The 24,157-nt window shown below is 41.8% G+C and overlaps 1 protein-coding gene across 3 annotated transcripts in view; it reads left to right on the top strand.

Annotated features, from left to right (window-relative positions):
• The window catches only part of LOC112228035 (rho GTPase-activating protein 12), a 90,497-nt gene that overhangs the window by 57,136 nt on the left and 9,204 nt on the right, over positions 1 to 24,157 (top strand). Inside the window, exons 3-10 of one of the 3 annotated variants that reach the window (XM_042308703.1) lie at positions 8,027 to 8,299; positions 12,727 to 12,870; positions 17,249 to 17,329; positions 18,124 to 18,246; positions 19,424 to 19,501; positions 22,816 to 22,877; positions 23,156 to 23,237; positions 23,602 to 23,730. In XM_042308703.1, coding sequence (XP_042164637.1) covers positions 8,027 to 8,299; positions 12,727 to 12,870; positions 17,249 to 17,329; positions 18,124 to 18,246; positions 19,424 to 19,501; positions 22,816 to 22,877; positions 23,156 to 23,237; positions 23,602 to 23,730 — 972 coding nt within the window. The remainder of the gene's footprint in view (positions 1 to 8,026; positions 8,300 to 12,726; positions 12,871 to 17,248; positions 17,330 to 18,123; positions 18,247 to 19,423; positions 19,502 to 22,815; positions 22,878 to 23,155; positions 23,238 to 23,601; positions 23,731 to 24,157) is intronic. The other 2 variants (XM_042308704.1, XM_042308705.1) reach the window with 2 other exon arrangements.

Raw genomic sequence — 24,157 nt, 5'->3', positions numbered from 1 at the left:
ACAGTGACACTTGGCTTGGCTACCTTAAATGTGGTTCTTAAGGAAATTAGTGGATTGTCTTCCTCATAGATGATAGAGATTCTGATGTTTGGTGGTGTTCATCAATTATTGTAGTTGCCTTGATCCCATCACTAGGGGGCATAATCTTACTAAACACCAGGGACTGAACAGTTCGGCTACTTCAGGTTAACTGACTGAACTTTGTCAAGTTTCTCTCTTAATGGGCTGAACTACTAGTAGTAGCTCTATAGAGGAGATAATGCTGGGCTAACTGGGCAATAGCAGCTCTATGGATGGTGATCAGTGTCTTGATCTCACTGCTGCACATGTTGTTTCTATCACTGTTTTGTGAATGTATAGAGCCGTATAAATATAGGATCTATGCATGGCTTACACCCCCGTCTGTCCTTAGCACTCCCCTTACGGCTAGTTCATCTGTCAACACTCAACATTGTGACTGCTCTGGGCTCATTGTGACCCAACGTCAGGGTATAGAGACCCTGTTTGACTTTACACACAAACACCATGCACATGCGGTCAGGGTCACACGCAGACACACAGGCGCACCCATACACAAAGACAGAGGAGCAACATGCACACACACACACACACACACACACACACCCACACACAAAGACAGAGGAGCAACACACACACACACACACACACACACACAGAGGCACACAGAGGCATACACATGCGTGTGTGCGTACAGACACACACAAACACAATCGCTGTCTGTGACAGAGAAAACCCTGGGGGAGGGAACTCTTACTACCACTTCCTGTTGTGTGTGTGTGTGCGCGTGGGTGCGTGCATGCGATCATGTATATTCGTATGGCAGGGGGAGTGATATCTTATTTCCTCTGGCTCTCTGACCCATAGCCAGTATCTCAAGTTTCTCTCTACCTTTCGGAATAGACTGATAGAGAGAGACTGAAATAGAGAAAGAGTGGGATAGGGACCGACAGATAAGAAGAGAGGAGTAGTCCAGGAAAAGAGAGGGATAGCCCAGGGGATCACTTTTTTGGGATATCTAACGCTGCAATCCATCAACCATGAGCCGCTTCAGTACGTTTAAAGGCTACAACAGGACAGAGGAAGAGGAGGATGATGAGGTGTTTGTCTGCAGCCCGGGATATAAGGTGACGGACTGAAGCAGATATAGCTATCTGACAATGTGGGAGGTCTTTAGTTTAACTTAGTAGTGACATAGTAGGTGATACTTGATATATATACTTTCAGCTCATTCTTTAAAATGTATGTTGAAAATGTTTGCCTGTTTATAAGTAAACTAAATAGGCTGTTGCTTCGTAAAGTGTCTTCTTGACTTTGTCTTAAATGGCATTTGTCAGCACTGTGTAGGGGACCTTCTATGAGCTAAAAACGTCAAAACAAAACTTTGTTTAACGCGCATTTCATACAGTCCATCCCATTTAGCAAATGAGGGCACCTTGTTTCTCTTGGCTCTCACTGTAGTCATTCTATTTCTGAGTTTACTGCTAAGCTTTAAGGCACTAGAAAGAAACCTCTTCTCAGTGTGTGTGTACTGTTAAGTACATTTCTGGAGTCATTCCCTGCTGATGTGGACTGGATCATATGAACTCAAAATGTTGAGGAGGAGAGCAATACACTGCTTATAATAATCACAATGACATGATAGATGCCAGTGAGCACTAAAACAATTGCCTTCTCAGGAAACACTACAGTTTGTATTGCCATTCATTTTGACCGTCTAACCTTTCCTTTGAGCATATCACTTTTGTCAGATTTACATACGCTCTTCTTATCATTTATAACAGATCACGCCAATTCTCATTCTAATTCTCAGTTCCCCTGCTGAGTTTGGCCATAGACAGCTGAGCTTCCATGTAAAAGTTGCCTTACTATTATCTGAGCCTTAGGGCTCTGTGATTGACACCCAGCTGTAGAAAATATAGTAGGTCCCTACACAAAAGATACATTTTTCGATTTGTAAATGATTTTCACCGTACTTCACAGAATCATACACAGACATTTTGCTTAAAGAGCCGCCTTCAGTGTATTCACTCCCAGCTGCCCATGTCTTTTACCAAAGCCACAGTCAGAACACTTGATAACAATAGATAAACAACAGGGCCTTTCCTGCTGCACACACACACACACGCAAACAGACACTCACACACACTGCAAACTTCACTCTATTCCAACACAGCTCTACAGGATATTAAATCATTATTTTGGAGTATATTACTGTTATTCCAGGCCCAGCAGGAATCCCCATCTGTTTCCACGCTAGAGAATGTCTGTCTGGCTGTACTGTCTGGTGTTTTACTCAAACTGCCCCCCCCCCCGTTCTGTTCCATTTCCTCTAGAATTCCTCACCTGCCCGGCTCCGCTTGTCTTGTCTTCCATACACAGAGAATACAGAACTAGGCAGACAGCCTATGGCACTGAGAGCTATATGGTGAATCAGCAATGGCCAGGTGCAGACCTGGGTCCAAATACATAGGCCTATTCAACCCAGTATCACAGATTATTGTGAAATAGACACAAATTGCTTATTGGAAACTTGTGACAGGCACAAGAAAACTTTTTTTCGTGACCAGTACACGATTTTTGTATACAGTGCATTTAAATTACAGATAAAGACAGTAGGTTACTTGAGACAGAAACGATTGGAGGGAGGGGGGGAGGTTGGTCGGGGAGGATAGGTGGGTGTATAATGTGAATGTGTTTGAATCTCATCATGGATAGCTTTATCATTTTTGCTAATTAGCTACTTTGCAACTACTTACTACTTTTGAGCTGCTTTTCAACTACTTAGCATGTTAAGTAACTCTTACCCTAACCCCAATCTTAACCCTTTAACCTAACTCCTAACCCTTTAACTACTTAGCTAGCATGTTAACTAGCCCTAATCTTAACCCCTAAACCTAACCTTAACACATAACCTTAACCTCTAGCATAGCTAATGGTTAGCCATCTCGCTAGCATAGCTAACATTAGCCACGACAACTTGGAATTTAAATCAAATTGAAGTTTATTTGTCACGTTCGCCGAATACAACAGTGCTTACTTACCGGCCCTAACCAACAGTGCAATGTTTAAGTAAAAATTAGGTATTAGTTGAACAATAGTAAAGAAATAAAAAACAACAGTGAAAAATAACAGTTGCGAGGCTATATACATTAGCGAGGCTATAAACAGGCACCGGTTAGTCGGGCTAAATGAGGTAGTATGTACATGAATGTATAGTTAAAGTGACTATGCATATATGATAAACAGAGAGTAGCAGCAGCGTAAAAGAGGGGTTGGGGGGGGGACAATGAAAATAGTCTGGGTAGCAACTTGATTACCTGTTCAGGAGTCTTATGGCTTGGAGGTAAAAGCTGTTGAGAAGCCTTTTGGTCCTAGTCTTCATGCTCCAGTACCTCTTGCCATGCGGTAGTAGAGAGAACAGTCTATGACTGGGGTCTTTGACAATTTTTAGGGACTTCCTCTAACACTGCCTGGTATAGAGGTCCTGGATGGCAGGCAGCTTAGCCCCAGTGATGTACTGGGTCGTACACACTACCATCTGTAGTGTCTTGCGGTTGGAGGCCGAGCAGTTGTCGTACCAGGCAGTGACGCAACCAGGATGCTCTCGATGTTGCAGCTGTAGAACCTTTTGAGCATCTGAGGACCCATGCCAAATCTTTTCGTTTCCTGAGGGGGAATAGGCTTTGTCGTGCCATCTTCGCGACTGTCTTGGTGTGTTTGGACCATTCTAGTTTGTTGGTGTTGTAGAGACCAAGGAACTTGAAGCTCTCAACCTGCTCCACTACAGCCCCGTCGATGAGAATGGGGGCGTGCTCGGTCCTCTTCCTGTAGTCCACAATCATCTTTCTTAGTCTTGGTTACGTTGAGGGATAGGTGTTAATCTGGCACCACCTGGCCAGGTCTCTGATCTCCTCCCTACAGGCTGTCTCTTCATTGTTGTGTCGTCTGCAAACTTAATGATGGTGTTGTGCCTGGCCATGCAGTCATGGGGGAACAGGGAGTACAGGAGGGGACTGAGCACGCATCCCTGAGTGGCTCCAGTGTTGAGGATCAACGTGGCAGATGTGTTGCTACCTAACCTCACCAGCTGGGGCGGCCCGTCAGGAAGTCCAGGATCCAGTTGCAGAGGGAGGTGTTTAGTCCCAGGATCCTTAGCTTAGTGATGAGCTTTGAGGGTACTATGGTGTTGAACGTTGAGCTTTGTCGTGCCATCTTCGCGACTGTCTTGGTGTGTTTGGACCATTCTAGTTTGTTGGTGTTGTAGAGACCAAGGAACTTGAAGCTCTCAACCTGCTCCACTACAGCCCCTATAATGAATAGTATTCTCATGTAGGTGTCCCTTTTGTCCAGGTGGGAAAGGGCAGTGTGGAGTGCAATAGATTGCGTCATCTCTGGATCTGTTTGGGCGGTATGCAAATTGGAGTGGGTCTAGGGTTTCTGGGATAATGGTGTTGTGAGCCATTACCAGCCTTTCAAAGCACTTCATGGCGTGTTGAAAATGTCAGTGAAAATACCTGCCAGTTGGTCAGCACATGCCCGGAGCACACGTCCTGGCAATCCGTCTGGCCCCGCAGCCTTGTGAATATTGACCTGTTTAAAGGTCTTACTCATGTCGGCTGCGGAGAGTGTGAGCACACAGTCGTCTGGAAAAGCTGATGCTCTCATGCATGCCTCAGTGTTGCTTGCCTCGAAGCGAGCATAGAAGTGATTTAGCTCGTCTGGTAGGCTCGTGTCACTGTGCAGCTCGTGGCTGTGCTTCCCTTTGTAGTTTGTAATAGTTTGCAAGCTCTGCCAAGTAAGATGAGCGTCTGAGCCGGTGTAGTACGATTCAGTCTTAGCCCTGTATTGGCGCTTTGCCTGTTTGATGGTTCGTCAGAGGGCATCGCAGGATTTCTTAAAAGCTTCCAGGTTAGAGTCCCACACCTTGAAAGCGGCAGCTCTACCCTTTAGCGAATGTTGCCTGTAATCCATGGCTTCTGGTTGGGGTATGTACGTACAGTCACTGTGGGGACGACGTCCTCGATGCACTTATTGATAAAGCCAGTGACTGATCTGGTGTACTCCTCAATGCAATCGGAAGAATCCCAGAACATGTTCGTCTGTGATAGCAAAACTGTCCTGTAGTTTAGCCTCTGCTTCATCTGACCACTTTTTTATAGATCGAGTCACTGGTGCTTCCTGCTTTTGTTTTTGCTTGTAAGCAGGAATCAGGAGGATAGAATTGTGGTCAGGTTTGCCAAATGGAGGGCAAGGGAGAGATTTGTACGCGTCTCTGTGTGTGGAGTACAGGTGATCTAGAATTTTTCCCCCTCTGGTTGCACATAAAACATGTTGATATAAATTAGGTAGAACTGATTTAAGTTTCCCTGCATTAAAGTCTCCGGCCACTAGGAGCGCCGCCTCTCGGTGAGCGGTTTCCTGTTTGCTTATTTCCTTATACAGCTGACTGAGTGCGGTCTTAGTGCCAGCGTCTGTCTGTGGTAGTAAATAAACAGCCATGAAAAGTATAGATGATAACTCTCTTGGCAAATAGTGTGGTCTACAGTTTATCATAAGATACTCTACTTCAGGCGAGCAAAATCTAGAGACTTCCTTAGATTTTGTGCACAAGCTGTTGTTTACAAATATACACAGACCACCACCCCCCGTCTTACCAGAGTGTGCTGTTCTATCTTGCCGTTGCAGCGTATATCCTGCTAGCTGAATATCCATGTCATCATTCAGCCACGATTCCGTGAAACATAAGATGTGACAGTTTTTGATGTCCTGTTGGTAAGATATTTGTCATCGTACCTCATCTAGTTTAATGTCCAATGATTGTACGTTGGCGGGAGATGTTGACAGTACGGCAGCTTTCCCACTCACAAATGTGTTATGAAGAAAGAAAATCGTGTAATAAACATGAAATGCGTTGTGATGAAAATCATGTAATACTTTTGTGCCTGTCACAAATTTATTTTGAATAAATAATTAGTGTCTTTTTCACAATAAGCTGTCTCTGTGTGGGTCTATTGTATGTATTTGAGGTGTACTTGATTTAACTTGGAGTTTGCACTTTTGGGATTATTCTATTGGTTCCATTGTACAGTACATACTAAATCAAATGCAGCTCAAGTTTTCAGGTGGTTTTCTGTCGAGGTCTAGCGACGACTTCTGTGACTACCACTTTACACAATGTTAGTTTGACCCTGGGCCCAAAACAGAGACAACAGTCTGGCTACCACTACTGTACCTCCACCTCACGATCGAACTCCAAAATCTAAATATTATTCTGCAGTGGTACATTTGGATTCTCCATAGTCATGGAAACCAAAACTCGCTGACTGTGTTTGATGTATGGGCCAGACAAAGTGGCATCTTAAACTGTTTACAAAACCAACTCTGTTTCCCACTCACACTAAATACACAGGCATTTTGCTTTCTGCACGTTTTGGAGATTTTGCTTTCTGCATGTTTATTTCAAAATACAGGGTCACCCAGCACTGTTATGCAACATGCTGTCTTTTTGTTTCTAGTCTTGACAATATCATCAACTATCATTTGTGTGTCCAATTTTTACAGTCTGATGTAGTTTTTATAGTTTTGTAGCCTGGAATCCCCTTGTTTCGTTATTGCTTAAACTTTCTAAATTCCAGGTTAGAACTTTTTGTAGAACTTGCTGGCTGAGAGGTTTGTTTGTCTCCAATCCGTTATCAGCGGGTACTTTGGTTTAGAGATTGACAGTTGATATCACTGCAGACTCTTGGCTACTTGAGTGATACGACCCAGAGCACTAGGAGGGTTTCCTATCTGTCTAAACACTTCCTCTTTTCAACACCCCTTAATTTCCAGTTCCTATTTATTTATTTATTTATTTATTTTACCTTTATTTTACTAGGCAAGTCAGTTAAGAACAAATTCTTATTTTCAATGATGGCCTAGGAACAGTGGGTTAACTGCCTGTTCAGGGGCAGAACGACAGATTTGAACTTGCAACCTTTCGGTTACTAGTCCAACGCTCTAACCACGAGGCTACCCTGCTGCCCCTATGATCATTATCCTCTGCTTTCTCTTATAAATCATTCTCTCCTAATGTGAGCATTGTATTTAACCCAGTTATGGGCAATCAATGTCCAATAATGCTAAATATTGAATCTTATTCTAATGTTTTTATTTTGAATGTGATGAAAAAGTAATGTTGCTGCACAGTGTTTGTATGGATTTTGCCACGAAATAATGTATCTATCTATCTATCTATCTATCTATCTATCTATCTATCTATCTATCTATCTATCTATCTATCTATCTATCTATCTATCTATCTATCTATCTATCTATCTATCTATCTATCTATCTATCTATCTATCTATCTATCTATCTATCTATCTATCTATCTATCTATCTATCTATCTATCTATCTATCTATCTATCTATCTATCTATCTATCTATCTATCTATCTATCTATCTATCTATCTATCTATCTATCTATCTATCTATCTATCTATCTATCTATCTATCTATCTATCTATCTATCTATCTATCTATCTATCTATCTATCTATCTATCTATCTATTTGACCGGCCTCAGAAAAAGGTTAGCTTGACAACAGTTGAAGTATATAGGATACCATGCAGCATATTTCGTTTTGAAACTGGGCTAGAAACAGATGGATACAGCATGTTGCAACGTCCATCCTTACCACATGTGTCTGATTGCCAAAGCTACCCATCCTCCTTCTCCTTCCTGCCTTGCCGTGCAGACTACATCACTGTGTCTGTGCTCTGAATCTACCCTCTCCCCTCCTTCCTCTTTCTGTACTCCGTAGTTATCTCAGGGTTAACCTCTCCTTCTCTCTATTTATTCTGTATCCCTCATCTAAAACTGCCCTCTCTTTTTCTGCTCTGTAATGTACCTCCATAGTTCCCCATAAATGTAACCTCTCTGGTCAGTGCATGCTGGCCATGCTACTCTGTTAGTTTTTCACAAGAGACTAACCTCTCCCCTCTCTCTCTCCCCCCTCTACAGACGACGTCTCCGATAGGGCAAGGCCGGCCCGAGTCCCCTATCTACACCAACCTCCAGGAGCTGAAGATCTCCCAGTCCAGCCTGCCCACCCTTCCCTCCAGCACCCCACTGCACATCCTTGGGGACTGGGAGACCCACAAGGACCTCACCGGTAGACACTTCTACTATAACAGAGCCACCGGGGAGCGCACGTGGAAACCGCCCCGTGCACGGGATGCTAGTGGCAGTACCAGTAGTAGTCGGGGAGACCCCCATGGCATGGGAGAGATGGAGGTAGGTAACACACTCCCTGTGCACCCCAACAAAACAGATCCGTATTCCATATACTGGCATGTTGTAGATGCAGTCAGAGCAGAAGCTGAGCTGTAAAGTAAAGAGGGTGAAATAGTTTGGTTTGGATCCAACTGAGGAAGTTTAACCCAGCATGTTGACCCCTGCCACTGATTTACAGTCTACCTAATCTATCTGTATCCTATTGTGTCAACATCTGGGTCATGCCACGCAATGGGTGCCTTTTGTACATGCAAACTTTTAAGATATGAACATTAAAATAACATTCAATTGCATGGAGGATATGTTTAGCCTACGGAAAAACACCTTTTCCCATCTCAGGCAATAAAGTATTTTGAACTAAGAGCATTTTATCTGCACTTGTACCACACTGTCTGTCAACCCTGTTACGGACACTTACTGTATGTAACCTAATTATTATTTAAAAGCATGAGAAATCCAACATTTTCTCATTGATCAAGTATCCCTTGTTCAGTAAACTCATACAGTTTAATATCAAACGGATAAAGTTACGAACAGGGTTGATGCTAACAGAGTTGAGGTTTTAGGTGACGATCGAACATTACTCCTCATGTGGTGAAGCGCATGTCATCACCTGGTGTTCATGAAATTAAGGATTATACATATGTTCCACACATGATGAAAATTGTGTCAAATAAAAATGTTCATAACATTAATTGAGCAAACAGGGTTGACATGTTGAGCTCGTCCACATCAGTCAAAGATGATTAAACAATTATAAATACAGTGCCTACAGTGCCAGAAAGTGGGATTAAAATGGTGGGATTAAAATGGATTTAATTGTAATTTTTTTGTCAATGTCAATGATCTTGTCACGTTCTGACCTTTATTTCCTTTGTTTTGTCTTTATTTAGTATGGTCAGGGCGTGAGTTGGGGTGGGCAGTCTATGTTTGTGTTTCTATGTTTTTTCTATTTCTGTGTTTGGCCTGATATGGTTCTCAATCAGAGGCAGCTGTTTATTGTTGTCCCTGATTGAGAACCATATTTAGGTAGCCTGGGTTTCACTGTTGGTTTATGGGTGTTTGTTTCCGTGTGTGTGTTTGTCTCCACACGGTACTGTTTCGGTTTGGTTATTTTACGTATTTGTTTATTGTTTTTGTATTCCATAGTGTTCAGTGCTTTTCTTATTAAAATCGTCATGAACACTTACCACGCCGCATCTTGTTCCGATCCTTACTCCTCTTCAGACAAAGAGGAGTAAATCTGTCGTTACAGATCTACACAATAAAAATCTAAACATTTGTCAAAAACAAAAAAATGAAGAAGAAAAAAACATTTTCATTAAATAAGTATTTAACCCGCTGAGTCAATACATGTTAGAATCACCTTTGGCATCGATTACAGCTGTGAGTCTTTCCGGGTATGTCTCTAAGAGCTTTGCACACCCGAATTGTACAATATTTGCACATTATTCTTTTTAAAGTTCTTTAAGCTCTTTTAAGTTGGTTGTTGATCATTCCCAGACAGCCATTTTCAGGTCTTGCTAACAGATTTTGTAGGCAGATTTAAGTCAAAACTGTAACTAAGCCACTCCGGAATATACAATGTCATCTTGGTAAGCAACTCCAGTGTATATTTGGCCTTGTCTTTTAGGTTATAGTCCTGCTGAAAGGTGAATTTGTCTCCTAGTGTCTGGTGGAAAGCAGACTGAACCAGATTTTCCTCTAGTATTTTGCCTGTGCTCAGCTCTATTGTTTCATTTTACCCTAAGAAAAACTCCCTGGTCCTTGCCAATGACAAGCATACACATAACATGATGCAGCCACCACCATTATTGAAAATATGAAAAGTGGTTCTCGGTGATGTGTTTTGTTGGATTTCCCCCTAACATAACGCTATGTGTTCAAGACATAAAGTTAATATCTTTGCCACATTTTTTGCAGATTTACTTTTTTGCCGTTTTGGAATATTTATTCTGTAAAGGCTTCCTTTTTTACACTTTAATTTAGGTAAGTATTGTAGAGTAACTACTATGTTGATCCATCATCAGTTTTCTCCTATCACAGTCATTAAACTCTGTAACTGTTTTAAAGTCGCCATTGGTCTCATGGTGAAATCCCTGAGCGGTTTCCTTCCTCTCCAGCAACTGAGTTAGGAAGGACGCCTGTATCTTTGTAGTGAATGGGTGTATTGATACACCAAGTGTAATTAATAACTTCACCATGCTCAAAGTGATATTTAATGTCTGCTTCTTTTTTTGTACCTTCTACCAATAGGTGCCCTTCTTTGCAAGGCATTGGAAAACCTCCCTGGTCTTTGTGTTTGAATCTGTGTTTGAAATTCACTGCTCAACTGAGGGACCTTACAGATAATTGTATCTGTGGGGTACAGAGATGAAGTAGTCATTCAAAAATCATTTTAAACACTATAATTGCACACATAGTGAGTCCATGTAACTTATTATGTGACTATTAAATCAAATCTTGACTCCTGAACTTATTTAAGTTTGCCATAAAAAAGGGGTTAAATACAAATTGACTCAAGACCTTTCAACTTTTCATTTTAAACTAATTTCAAAAAAACATTTCTAAAAACATGATTCCACTTTGACATTATGGGGTATTGTGTGTAGGCCAGTGTCACAAAATCTCAATCTTAATTTCAGGCTGTAACTCAACAAAATGTGGCAAAAGTCAAGGGGTGTAAATACTTTCTGAAGGCACTGTACTGTAGGCCAAAAAAAAGAGAGAAGACTTACTTCCTTTTCCACCATGCTGTTCAGAAGACCCAAATGATGTCACCTGCTGTGAATAATTTAACTTGGTTTAATGGTCCATTATTTTAAAGGGGTAACTTGTTTGCAATAACAGGGTTGGCTTTAAAATGATGTACAGACGTAAATGCATCACTAATCATATAAATAATAATCGTCAGTAATGACTTTGGCAAAGCAGCAAAATGACTAGGCTTTTACAATAATGGTGAAACTTGGAGAAATTTGGATTAAGTGGGTTGAAATCTCCCTAGAATTTACAAAAGGTTGACGGAGGGACATGTCAAAATGCTGAATTTTGGCACTTTAGCAAGCCTTTATTCATATAAAAATTCTGATTTACTGAATTCTCCATATGGTCTATATTAGAGTGCACTTCATTTCATAACAGGCTTTTAAAATTCAATATTGAAATCAACCAACTGCTCTGAAAGGTGGCTGTGGGTCCCGGGTTCAGGTGTTGAGGGTCAAGGTAGTGGTCTGGTGACTGGTCTGGTCTGGCCCAGTGGTAGTCCAGATCCTATTACATCTCTCTCCCTGTGTTTCTGTAACAGGTGAGAGTGTGACTGTGTTAAATGAAACCAGGCCAGGACTGAAGTAGGTTTCAGGCTGTAGCTGTACTATATTTAAGTACCAGTTAGACCAAATATTTATGATTCATCAGATGTAATGCCACGGCTGACTGAAGCAAAGCGGGTGTACGTCCAAAATGGCACCCTATTCCTTATTTAGAGCACGACTTTTGACCAGGGCCGTTTTAAAAGTAGTGCACTAAATAGGGAATAGGATGCCATATGAAACGCATCCTGTATCTACTCTGCATGGCAGTAGTTTACATCTATATTACCATGGTAAGCATTAAGTACTGTATTTCTAGAGGCATATAGAGGAATAGTCGATTACCACATAACTGTAAAAGTTGTGTTGTGGTAACTGAGGGCAGGGAAACAAGTTGGTGTTATTTTGATGAGTGGAAATATTTCCTGGTAAGGTAGTAAAATGAGACCGAAGTCCGTAAGATTGTTCTTAGTTTGGATTTCATGTAGTGTTAGTGCTACAACACTGCCCCCATCAGGTGGTTATGTATTTCAACCAGGGAGGAACTATCAGATTGAGTACTTTGTTTCCAACTTGCCACATGAAATGCTGGGAAATAAACACAAATATCCATAGTTGACCAATGTCTCCTTTTCCTGGGAGCTGTTGCATTTTTTGTGGTGGTTGGGCATTTTCCTTTTTTAATTAAGGTTGTTATTATAAATACTTGCCCACTCTACAGCTGCATCATTGATCTACTTACTATTCTAAAGGCAAAATGAGCAATTGAGCGTCGGGCCAGTAACCGGAAGGTTGCTGGATTGAATCCCAGAGCTGACAAGGTAAAAATATGTCATTCTGCCCCTGAGTAAGGCAGTTAACCCACTGTTCCCCGTGCGCCGAAGACGTGAATGTCAATTAAGGCAGCCCCCCACACCTCTCAGAGGGGTTGGGGTTGATTCAGAGGGGTTGGGTTAAATGCAGAAGACACATGTCAGTTGAATACATCCAGTTGGACAACTGACTAGGTGTCCCCCTTTCAATCAGTCAATCGATCTACATATGACTCTGAAAAAACCTCTCTGTTCTCCCAAAATCACAATGGTCTCTCTTTCTCACCTCGCCCCCCCAATGCAGCCCCTGTCTTCCGAGGAGAACGGTCACAGCAGCACATACTCCAGTCAGTCAGACAGTCAGTATGGATCTCCCCCTAGAGGCTGGTCAGAGGAACTGGATGTACACGGACACACCCTCTATGTCTGTGAACATACTCATGAGAAGGTACTGGGGCTCTCCTCTCCTCCGTTGGTTTCACTCTCTCCATTTCTCTGTCACTCCTTCCAGGGCTAAGGTTGTTATCATGGGTTAATGGGGGAGTGTATTTGGTATTTATAAGGATCCCCATTAGCCGCTGCAAAAGCATCAGCTACTCTTCCTGAGGTCCACATGAAACATGACATAATACATAGTAAAGGACATTATTAGTCAAGGACTGAAATGCATACATTTAAAACATCACACACAGTCCACATATCAGTACATACACACAAAATCTAAGTCTAATACATAGTACAGTGCAAATTACAATACAATATATACAGTACCAGTCAAACGTTTGGACACACCTACTTTTTCTTTATTTTTATACATTGTAGAATAATAGTGAAGACATCAAAACTATGAAATAGCACAAATGGAATAATGTAGTAACCAAACAAGTGTTAAACAAATCAAAAGACACAGTTGAAGTCGGAAGTTTACATACACCTTAGCCAAATACATTTAAACTCCGTTTTTCACCTTTCCTGACATTTAAAAATTCCCTGTTTTAGGTTAGTTACGATCAACACTTAATTTTAAGAATGTGAAATGTCAGAATAATAGTAGAGTGATTTCTCTCGTTCTGCCCCTTAACAAGGCAGTTAACCCACTGTTCCTAGGCCGTCATTGAAAATAAGAATTTGTTCTTAACTGACTTGCCTAGTTAAATAAAGGTAAAATAAAAAATGTATTATTTCAGCTTTTATTTCTTTCATCACATTCTCAGTGGGTCAGAAGTTTACATACACTCAATTAGTATTTGGTAGCATTGCCTTTAAATTGTTTAACTTGGGTCAAACGTTTTGGTTAGCCTTCCACAAGCTTCCCACAATAAGTTGGGTGAATTTTGGCCCATTCCTCCTGACAGAGCTGGTGTAACTGAGTCAGGTTTGTAGGCCTCTTTGCTCGCACACACTTTTTCAGTTCTGCCCACAAATGTTTTATAGGATTGAGGTCAGGGCTTTGTGATGGCCACTCCAATACCTTGACTTTGTTGTCCTTATTAAGCCATTTTGCCACAACTTTGGAAATATGCTTGGGGTCATTGTCCATTTGGAAGACCCATTGCAACCAAGCTTTAACTTCCTGACTGATGTCTTGAGATGTTGCTTCAATATATCCACATCATTTTCATCCCTCATGATGCCATCTATTTTGTGAAGTGCAGCAGTCCGTCCTGCAAGAAGAACCCCCACAACATGATGCTGCCACCCCCGTGCTTCACGGTTGGGATGGTGTTCATCGGCTTGCAAGCCTCCCCCTTTTTCCTCCAAACATAACAATGGTCATTATGTCCAAACAGTTCTATTTTTGTTTCATCAGACCAGAGGACATTTGTCCAAAAAGTACGATCTTTGTCCCCATGTACATTTGCAAACCGGAGTCTGGCTTTTTTTACGGTTTTGGAGCAGTGGCTTCTTCCTTGCTGAGCGGCCTTTCAGGTTATGTCAATATTGGACTTGTTTTACTGTGGATATAGATACTTTTGTACCCGTTTCCTCCAGCATCTTCACAAGGTCCTTTGCTTTTGTTCTCGGATTGATTTGCTCTTTTCGCACCAAAGTACGTTTATCTCTAGGAGACAGAACGCGTCTCCTTCCTGAGCAGTATGACGGCTACGTGGTCCCATGGTGTTTATACTTGCGTACTATTTTTTGTACAGATGAACGTGGTGCCTTCAGGCGTTTGGAAATTGCTCCCAAGGATGAACCAGACTTGTGGAGGTCTACATATTGTTTTTTGAGGTCTTGGCTGATTTCTTTTGATTTTCCCATCATGTCAAGCAAAGAGGCACTGAGTTGGAAGGTAGGCCCTGAAATAGATCTACAGGTACACCTCCAATTGACTCAAATTATATCAATTAGCCTATCAGAAGCTTCTAAAGCCATGCCATTATTTTCTGGAATTTTTCAAACTGTTTAAAGGCACAGTCAATTTAGTGTATGTAAACTTCTAACCCACTGGAATTCTGTTACAGTGTATAATAAGTGAACTAATCTTTCTGTAAACAATTGTTGGAAAAATGACTTGCACAAAGTAGATGTCCCAACCGCCTTGCCAAAACGGTAGTTTTGTTAACAAGAAATTTGTGGAGTGGTTGAAAAACGAGTTTTAAAGATTCCAACCTAAGTGTATGTAAACTTCCGACTTCAACTGTATGTTATATTTGAGATTATTCAAAGTAGCCACCCTTTGCCTTAATGACAGCTTTGCACACTCTTGTCTTTCTCTCAACCAGCTTCATGACGTAGTCACCTGTGTTAGCAGTTGATGTTTTTCAAGGACTGAAACTCCTACACAGATTCTAACCAGATTCTAACCAGACTGAAAACCACAATTTCTATTGATTGTTAATTCCCTATTGACCTCTAGTCCTCTGCGTTGTGTATTATCTTACAACATTCTTACACCTGGAATGCATTTCAATTTACAGATGTGCCTTGTTATTTTGTGGAATTTCTTTCCTTCTTAATATGTTTGAGCAAAATCAGTTGTGTTGTGACAAAGTAGGGGTGTATACAGAAGATAGCCCTAATTGGTAAAAGACCAAGTCCATATTATGGCAAGAACAGCTCAAATAAGCAAAAAGGAATGACAGTCCATTATTACTTTAAGACATGAAGGTCAGTCAATCCAGAAAATTGAAAGAACTTTGAACATTTTCAAGTGCAGTCGAAAAATCCATCAAGGACTATGATTGAACTGGCTCTCGTGAGGACCTCCACAGGAAAGGAAGAACCAGCGATACGTTCGTTAGAGTTAACTGCACCTCAGATTGCAGCTCAAATAAATGCTTCACACAGTTCAAGTAACATACATATCTCTACATCAACTGTTCAGAGGAGAATGCGTGAATCAGGTCTTCATAGTCAAATTGTATTTTTATTTTATTTAACCAGGCAAGTCAGTTCAAAACAAATTCTTATTTACAATGACGGCCTACCCCGGCCAAACCCGGATGACGCTGGGCCAATTGTGCGCCGCCCTATGGGACTCATTGGGAACAACGGATGAGTTGTCATCAGCGATAGGCTCGGCCAGGGAGTTTTGTCACGGCAGGATATGATGCAGCTTGGATTCAAACCACGGACTGTAGTGACACCTCTTGCACTGAGAAGCAGTGTCTTAGAACGTTGCGCCACTCGGGGCCCGAATTTCTGCAAAGAAACCAATACTAAAGGACATCAATAATAAGAAGAGACTTGCTTAGGCCAAGAAACACGAGCAATGAACATTACACCGGTGGAAATCTGTCCTTTGGTCTAATGAGTCCAAATGTAAGATTTTTGATTCCAACCGCTGTGTCTTTGTGAGACGCAGAGTAGGTTAACGGATGATCTCCGCATGTGTGGTTCCCACCGTGAAGCATGGAGGAGGAGATGGTATGGTGTGCGGGGGCTTTGCTGGTGACATGGTCTTTGATTTATTTAGAATTCAAGGCACACTTAACCATCATGGCTACCACAGCATTCTGCAGCAAAACACCATCCCATCTGGTTTGGGCTTAGTGGGACTATCATTTGTTTTTCAGCAGGACAATGACCCATAACACAATTCCAGGCTGTTTAAGGGCTATTTGACAAAGGGGAGTGATGGAGTGCTGCGTCAGATGACCTGGCCTCCACAATTACCCGACCTCAACCTAATTGGTTTGGGATGAGTTGGACCGCAGAGTGAAGGAAAAGCAGCCAACAAGTCCTCAGCATATGTGGGAACTCCTTCAAGACTTCATTCCTCATGAAGCTGGTTAAGAGAATTCCAAGAGTGTGCAAAACTGTCATCAAGGCAAAAGGTGGCTACTTTGAAAAATATATTTTGATTTGTTGAACACTTTTTTGGTTACTACATGATTCCATATGTGTTATTTCATAGTTTTGATTCCTTCACTGTTATTCTACAATGTAGAAAATAGTAAAAAATAAAGAAAAACCCTTGAATGAGTAGGTGTGTCCAAACTTTTGACTGGTACTATATATAATGGCTGTGTCTCTTCACAGTCCCCTTTGTGTGGTGTTCTTTTATCATTTAAAAAAACTTGTTTTATTGCTAGCTTGAGTTATTTGGCGTTGCAGAGAGCTCCATGTAGTCATGGCTCTATTTAATACTGTGCGTTATCCCACACATACCATTGGGAGGACTGACTGTGGGGATTTTGGGTTGTTGATTTCTCTTACTTGATCGAGAGAACAATTCTTTACTTCTTTATTTGAAACTTTCTACCATCTATAATCCGTTTTCCGGTCATCATCGATAACCCATTGCTCTGTATTTTTACGGTGTATTATTGTCCATATGAATTATGAAACTGTGTTCAGTGCTCATTCGAGTTTGTTTGTAGTGGATAAAGCACGTGGACGAGCAGGGGAGGCCGTACTACTACAGCTCAGACGGCTCCAGGTCTGAATGGGAACTACCCAAAGTAAGTCAAAGTCAGATTTTAATGTCTTTAATTTATTTGTATGGGCAAATTCCTAACTTCCACATATATTGAATCATTGACATAAATGCACGACTAAGAAAAAATTGTACTCGAGTGTAAATGAGGATATGTCCCAGAATTACTTCTACTAGTGATCATCCAATTGGGGAGAATCTCAATTGCATACTCCTCGCGTCCTTTCTCCTCGCCTCCTCAAAACCCATTGGAGGAGAAAGCCAGAGGGGAGGGACCTCTGGCTTTCTCATTTTATGGTTTTTGAGAAAGAGGTGAGGAGAGCGGACGCTAGGAGTATGCAATTGAGATTCTTCCTTGATTTTGGGTTTGCCTCGTATGACACCACTACCTTGTAGCACACTTCTTGGTGCGTCAGTCTATTTCCTCCTCTGTCTTTTCACCTTAACTGGTCTGGACACCTGTAGTCCAGGCAGACAGACAAGTAGATAGGCTGGGTGTGGTGGTATCCTTTAGCAACCCTGGAAGAAGACACCAGTGGGGGGCGCCTTCTGTCTGAAAGGGATCCTACTGATGGGTGAGGAGAGGTATGAAGAAGAGATACTGGATACATCCCCAAGCCATGCCTCTTCTAGGACCTTTACTCTGTTGGTGTTGTTATCAGTGGATAACGAGTTAAACCTGGACCTCTTTCTGTCACCCTCGCCCACCCTCTTTCTCTCTCCCCTCCTCTGACTTTCTTCACTGCCCTCCCTTTCGCTCTCTTTTTCTCACTCCCTTTCTCTCACCCTCCCTCTCACTCCCTTGCTCCCTCCATCCAGTACAATGTGTCCCCTCAGCCAGGTGATCCCCCCAAGAGTCGTAGCCTGGAGAGGAAACTGTCAGACCCCATTGTCCTGACCAAGTGGAGACACAGCACCTACGTACTAGACCTCAACGACAAGGTACTGTAAGACCACATGCTCTGTCTGTGTATATCCTACATTCCAGTTCTATCGGCAACTCTGTTTACATGCAGGCAGTGTTTACTCCTGTCACCACTAGGGTTTGGGTCAATTCCACTTTAATTTAGTCAATTACAGAAGTAAACTGAAATTCCAATGCTTTTCAATGAATTGACTGAATTGAATGGTTCTGACACCAACCCTGGTTGTCACCAGTTACCACTTGTTTTGATGCTGTAAATAAGTTTGACGCTGCTCTGTAAGAGTGTTCTTGAACCCTATCTTAGCCATCTGGTCAGTAGTTTGTCTGGTCAGCACAACAGGTGGCCAGTCTGGCCAGTATGTTGTCACTTTGCATGCTCTTGGCCTTGCTTGGGTCTCAGTGAGTTATACTAATTCTGTGTGGGTGTGAAGAGGATAAGAGCCATACAAGGTAATCCACTAGCTACTCCTCTCATTGACAAATCCATGTCACACGCGATAGGCTAAAGCATGCTTTCAAAGCATTCTCTTTGGGACTAGTCCATTGATTCAATTGTACCTGGATAAGTGAATCAGATGCAGCCTTAGTATTTGAACTTATTTCCTTACAGTTATTTTTTTTTTAAACTCAGGCACTTTGGCTCTGGCCATCACATGGGGAAAGTTTGTCACTCTCTTTTCCGCGGTAAAGTTAGTATCCCCCGCTCTCATGCCTCCCCCTTACCATGCCTCCACCAATCCAGAGCGGAAAGGATAAGATACCTACCTATTGCTGATTTAAACCAGTAATGCAGAGTATGAGGTTTTCACAAAATTAAATTTCCCTTACTCAATCAAATGTGCTCTGTTGTTCTCTGTGTTTGTGTGTCAAACCAAATATTTTAGAGAATACCTTGGACTATTATCTGAATGTTTAACAAAGCCTTTAAACAAACAAACCTCGTTCCTTATTAGTTGACCACTTCACAATAACCGACAGTAGTTGTATTGGCATAACTAGTTAGAAATCCTTTGGCAATTTGAAGTCAGATACCCCGCCTTAAGTACCCAAGTACGATGAAGGATTTTTGCTCCAGATCCTTGATTAATTTTCTCTTCCTGACTAACTAACCATAAATCTAAACATATCTTCTCTAGTTTACATCATCATCATGTTGACCTTGTTCTTTATCATTTTGTCTGTATCATTGTGTAGGAGTGTGGGCCTACAGTCCCCAAGCTGAGTTCTCCTGACTTTGACTCCTGCCCCTCATCTCCCAAGCACCCCTCAATCGTCAGTATTCCCTGGCTTGCGCTCCACAACATGCAACATCCATCGCCTCTTTCTCTATGCGTTGCTTTTACCCATCATCCTCTATCCTCTGCATCCATCTTTCTTTCTCTCCTGCATGTGTCCTTTCTGTTTCTCCTATCTGCTACCATAGCCAATGTCCATTCTACTGTCCAATAGTTTAGTTTATGGTGAATGTTTCTCTGTTAGGGTAATGTCTTTCACCTTTTGGGACCACTGAATCAGTAGTTTGTGTCTGTGTCATACCACCCTCTACTGCTGGTACAAGGAATGACGTCTGTCACCCCTTTCCCTACCCCATTTCCTCTAGCACTTTTTGTGTGTGTGAGTACATACACTGAGTGTACAAAACATTAGGAACACTATTTCCATGACAAACTGACCAGGTGAATCCAGTGAAAGCTTATGGTCCCTCTCACTTGTTAAATCCACTTCAATCAGTGTAGATGAAGGGTAGGATACAGGTTAAAGACAATTGAGACATGGATTGTGTATGTGTGCCATTCAGAGGGTGACTGGACAAGATAAAAGATTGAAGTGCCTTTGAATGGGGTATGGTAGTAGGTGCCAGGTGCACCGGTTTGAGTGTGCCAAGAACGGCAACGCTGCTGGGTTTTTCACGCTCAACAGTTTCCCTTGTGTATCAAGAATGGTCCACTACCTAAAGGACATCCAGCTAATTTGGCACAACTGTGGAACGCTATCGACACCTTGTAGAGTCCATGCCCCAACGAATTGAGGATGTTCTGATGACAAAAGGGGCTGCAACTCAATATGAGGAAGGTGTTCCTAATGTTTTGTACACTCAGTGTATGATTGTGTTAGTGTGTGCTTAAGGCACGAGCCTTATTATGTTGTAACTCTTTTTCTGTATCTCACCTGCCGCTGGCTGTTTTTCCTCTCTCCTGTGTGTGTGTGTGTGTGTGTGTGTGTGTGTGTGTGTGTGTGTGTGTGTGTGTGTGTGTGTGTGTGTGTGTGTGTGTGTGTGTGTGTGTGTGCACTGCAAAAAGTGAAATCTAAGTAAGCCTAAATATAAGTGATAATTCACTTAAAATTGTTATAATTTGTGTGTACAGTATAAGCTAAATTCTTTAACGTCACTGGCAGAATTGGGCTCCCAGGTGGCGCAGCGGTTCAACCTCTCTGGGATATGTGGGACTGTAGCGTCCCACCTCGCCAACAGCCAGTGAAAGTGCAGGGCGCCAAATTCAAAACAACAAAAATCTCATAATTAAAATTCCTAGTATTTTACACCATTTTTAAAAATGTTACCCCCTTTTTCTCCCCTATTTTGTGGTATCCAATTGTTGTTAGTAATTACTATCTTGTCTCATCGCTACAACTCCCGTACGGGCTCTGGAGAGATGAAGGTCGAAAGCCATGCGTCCTCCAAAACACAACCCAACCAAACCGCACTGCTTTTTAACACAGAACGCCTCAAACCTGGCTACCTTGGTTAGCACGCCCTGCGCCCGGCCCGCCACAGGAGTCACTGGTGCGCGATGAGACAAGGATATCCCTACCGGCCAAACCCTCCCTAACCCAGGCGACGTAGTGCGTTGCCCCACGGACCTCCCGCATGCGGCCGGCTGCGATAGAGCCTGGGCGTGAACCCAGAGTCTCTGGTGGCACAGCGCTAGCGCTGCGATGCAGTGCCGTAGACCACTGCGCCACCCGGGAGGCCATTTTACACCATTTTAAAGATAAAATTCTCGTTAATCTAGCATGTCTGATTTAAAAAATGTTTTACAGCGAAAGCACCACAAACGATTGTTAAGTCACCACCAACTCACAGAAAAAAACTGACATTTTTCCAGGCAAAGAGAGGAGTCACAAAAAGCACAAATAGAGAGAAAATGAATCACTAACCTTTGATGATCTTCATCAGATGACACTCATAGGACTTCATGTTACACAATACATGTATGTTTTGTTCGCTAAAGTGCATATTTATATCAAAAAACCTCATTTTACAGTGGCGCGTTACGTTCAGTAGTTCTAAAACATGCTGTGATTGTACAGAGAGCCACATCTATTTACAGAAATACTCATTATAAATGTTGATGAAAATACAATTGTTATACATGGAATTAGAGATATACTTCTCCTTAATGCAACCGCTGTGTCAGTTTTCAAAAACACTTTACGGAAAAAAGCAAACCATGCAATAATCTGAGTACAGCTTTCAGACAACAAAGCAGCCAAAAAGATATCCGCCATATTGGGTAGTCCACATTAGTCATAAATAGCATTATAAATATTCACTTACCTTTGATGATCTTCATCAGAATGCACTCCCAAGAATCTCAGTTCCACCATAAATGTTTGTTTTGTCCATCATTATGTCCAAATAGCTTATTTTGTTAGGGCGCTTGGTAGCCGAACGTTGGACAAAAAGTTCTGTTACAGCCCGTAGAAACTTGTCAAACTAAGTATAGAATCAATCTTTTGGATGTTTTTAACATAAATCATCAATAAGGTTTCAACCGGAGAATAGAAAAGCAATGGAACGAGAGCTAACTCTCTCGTGACCGCGCCTCAGAGCCTGTGTCAATCTGTTAAAAAAAAAACTACAAGCCTCAGATTTCCCACTTACTTCCTGGTTGGATTTTTCTCAGGTTTTCGCCTGCCATATGAGTTCTGTTATACTCACAGACATCATTCAAACAGTTTTAGAAATGTCAGAGTGTTTTTTATCCAATACTACTAATAATATGCATATATTAGCATCTGGGACAGATTAGCAGGCAGTTTACTCAGTTTTCTCTGGGCACCTTATTCATCCAAGCTACTCAATTACTGTCCCCCTGTCACCAAGAAGCTAAGGCACTGCATCTCAGTGCAAGAGTCCCTGGTTCGAATCCAGGCTGTATCACATCCGGCCGTGATTGAGCGGATAGGGCCGGGGTAGGCCGTCATTGTAAATAAGAGTTTGTTCTTAAGTTCTAACTGACTTGCCTAGTTCAATAAAAACAATTGTCTATATATTTACCTACAAAAATTGTTAATACGTTTATTTTATTCTTATTTCAAGATATTTTACCTTAAGACAAAAAATATCTTGAAATAAGATAAATTACTTTTATTAAATATTTTATGTTAAAATAAGCAAAATGATCTGCCAATGACATTAGATAAATTAGCTTGGTACGAAAAAACAACAACATTTTCAGTGAATATTATAAAATACGATATTTAGGCTTGCTTAGATTTCATATTTTTTTGCAGTATGTGCGTGGTGTGTTTGTACTACCTGGGTCTGACTATGTTTGTCTCCTGTTTATCTCGCTCCACAGCCCTCTGAGAAGTGTGGAGTCCTCAATGTCACCAAAATAACTGAGAATGGCAAAAAAGTCAGGTAGAGAACATACATTATAAAGATCTTGTAGATTAGAAAATGTTATCATTCTCTTATGAGGTAATTGGAGGATAATACAGAATCATACAAACAAAACAATAAATACATATTTTTTTATTGATTCTTTGTTGAAATAATGGACAGACTGATGGTTGATAAATGGTTGGGACGTGGTTGATAAATAGTTGTGTTCTGACTTGGTTGATGGTTAATAAAGGGTTGTGTTGTGAAGTGGTTGATGGTTGATAAATGGTTGTGTTGTGAAATGGTTCAAACAGAAAGAACTGGACATCGTCGTGGACGGTGCTACAGGGCTCCTCGCTGCTCTTCGCTAAAGGACAGGGGAGTGGCACCAGCTGGGTACGTATCCCATCAGCCGCCTTGTTAGGAACCATCTTGGGTGACAGAATGTGGCAGAGTTTGTACAGTTGAAGTACATTTTTTGGATTAAAAAATAAATACATTTGAGCTAATTGCCTCCCCCCTACTTTTCCAATAACCTGCAGGATTCTTTTTACCTCAAAAGGAGGGTGGTAGTTGTACTGCCTAAGAACTACCTGGCTGGCTGTCTCTCTCCATTTAGTAGTAGTACACCATACCTCTTCCTATTTGCTCTTTCATCAGTCTGTGACTCCTTATTTCTCATTTGCCATCCTTCCTTCCTTCCCTCCCTCTTACCTCTCCCTCTCCTTCCTCCTCTCCTCTTTCCTCTCCTCATCCAAAGTCCTACTACCGTAGTGGCTCCATCCCTGAGCTGCTGCTCACTCTGCTGGCCAACTGGAAGCGTTCGGTCAAGCCTCGCCCAGCTGTCTCCTATGTCCACTCTGTCCATGAGCGTTCCAAGGCTGCCACTGTATGTCTCCTCTGTCCCTGTGCATGTCTCCCATTTGTCCCTCTGCCTGTCCATCATCCTCATATTGTCCTATCCCCTGCCTGCTGCTCATAACCTCATCTGATTGGGTGACCAAGGGGGTGGGAGGGAACTTTGAGTTTCAGCCATGTGCTCACTCTGGATTATTTTTCCTGCTATCATGATAAGAATATTGAATCGTCTTGATTGGTTGCCCCAGTTTACCTGAGAGGGGATGTTTGTAAAAACTAAGAGTGTTCCAAAGAATGAAGAATACATGATTGAGTTTCTATTTTTGAAACAATATATGAAAAAGAAAATAGAGGAGCTGTTTCCTGAATAAAGGTGTTGTAAAAATGCATACAATAAAACAGTGCTTTAAAAAATGTGATAAATATGATAACAATTTAACTTCACAATAATACAGCTT

The sequence above is a fragment of the Oncorhynchus tshawytscha genome, linkage group LG29, assembly GCF_018296145.1.
Source record: "Oncorhynchus tshawytscha isolate Ot180627B linkage group LG29, Otsh_v2.0, whole genome shotgun sequence".
Classification (NCBI taxonomy): Eukaryota; Metazoa; Chordata; class Actinopteri; order Salmoniformes; family Salmonidae; genus Oncorhynchus; species Oncorhynchus tshawytscha.
Note: the sequence above shows the minus strand (reverse complement) of the source record. Positions and strands in the feature narration are given on the sequence as shown.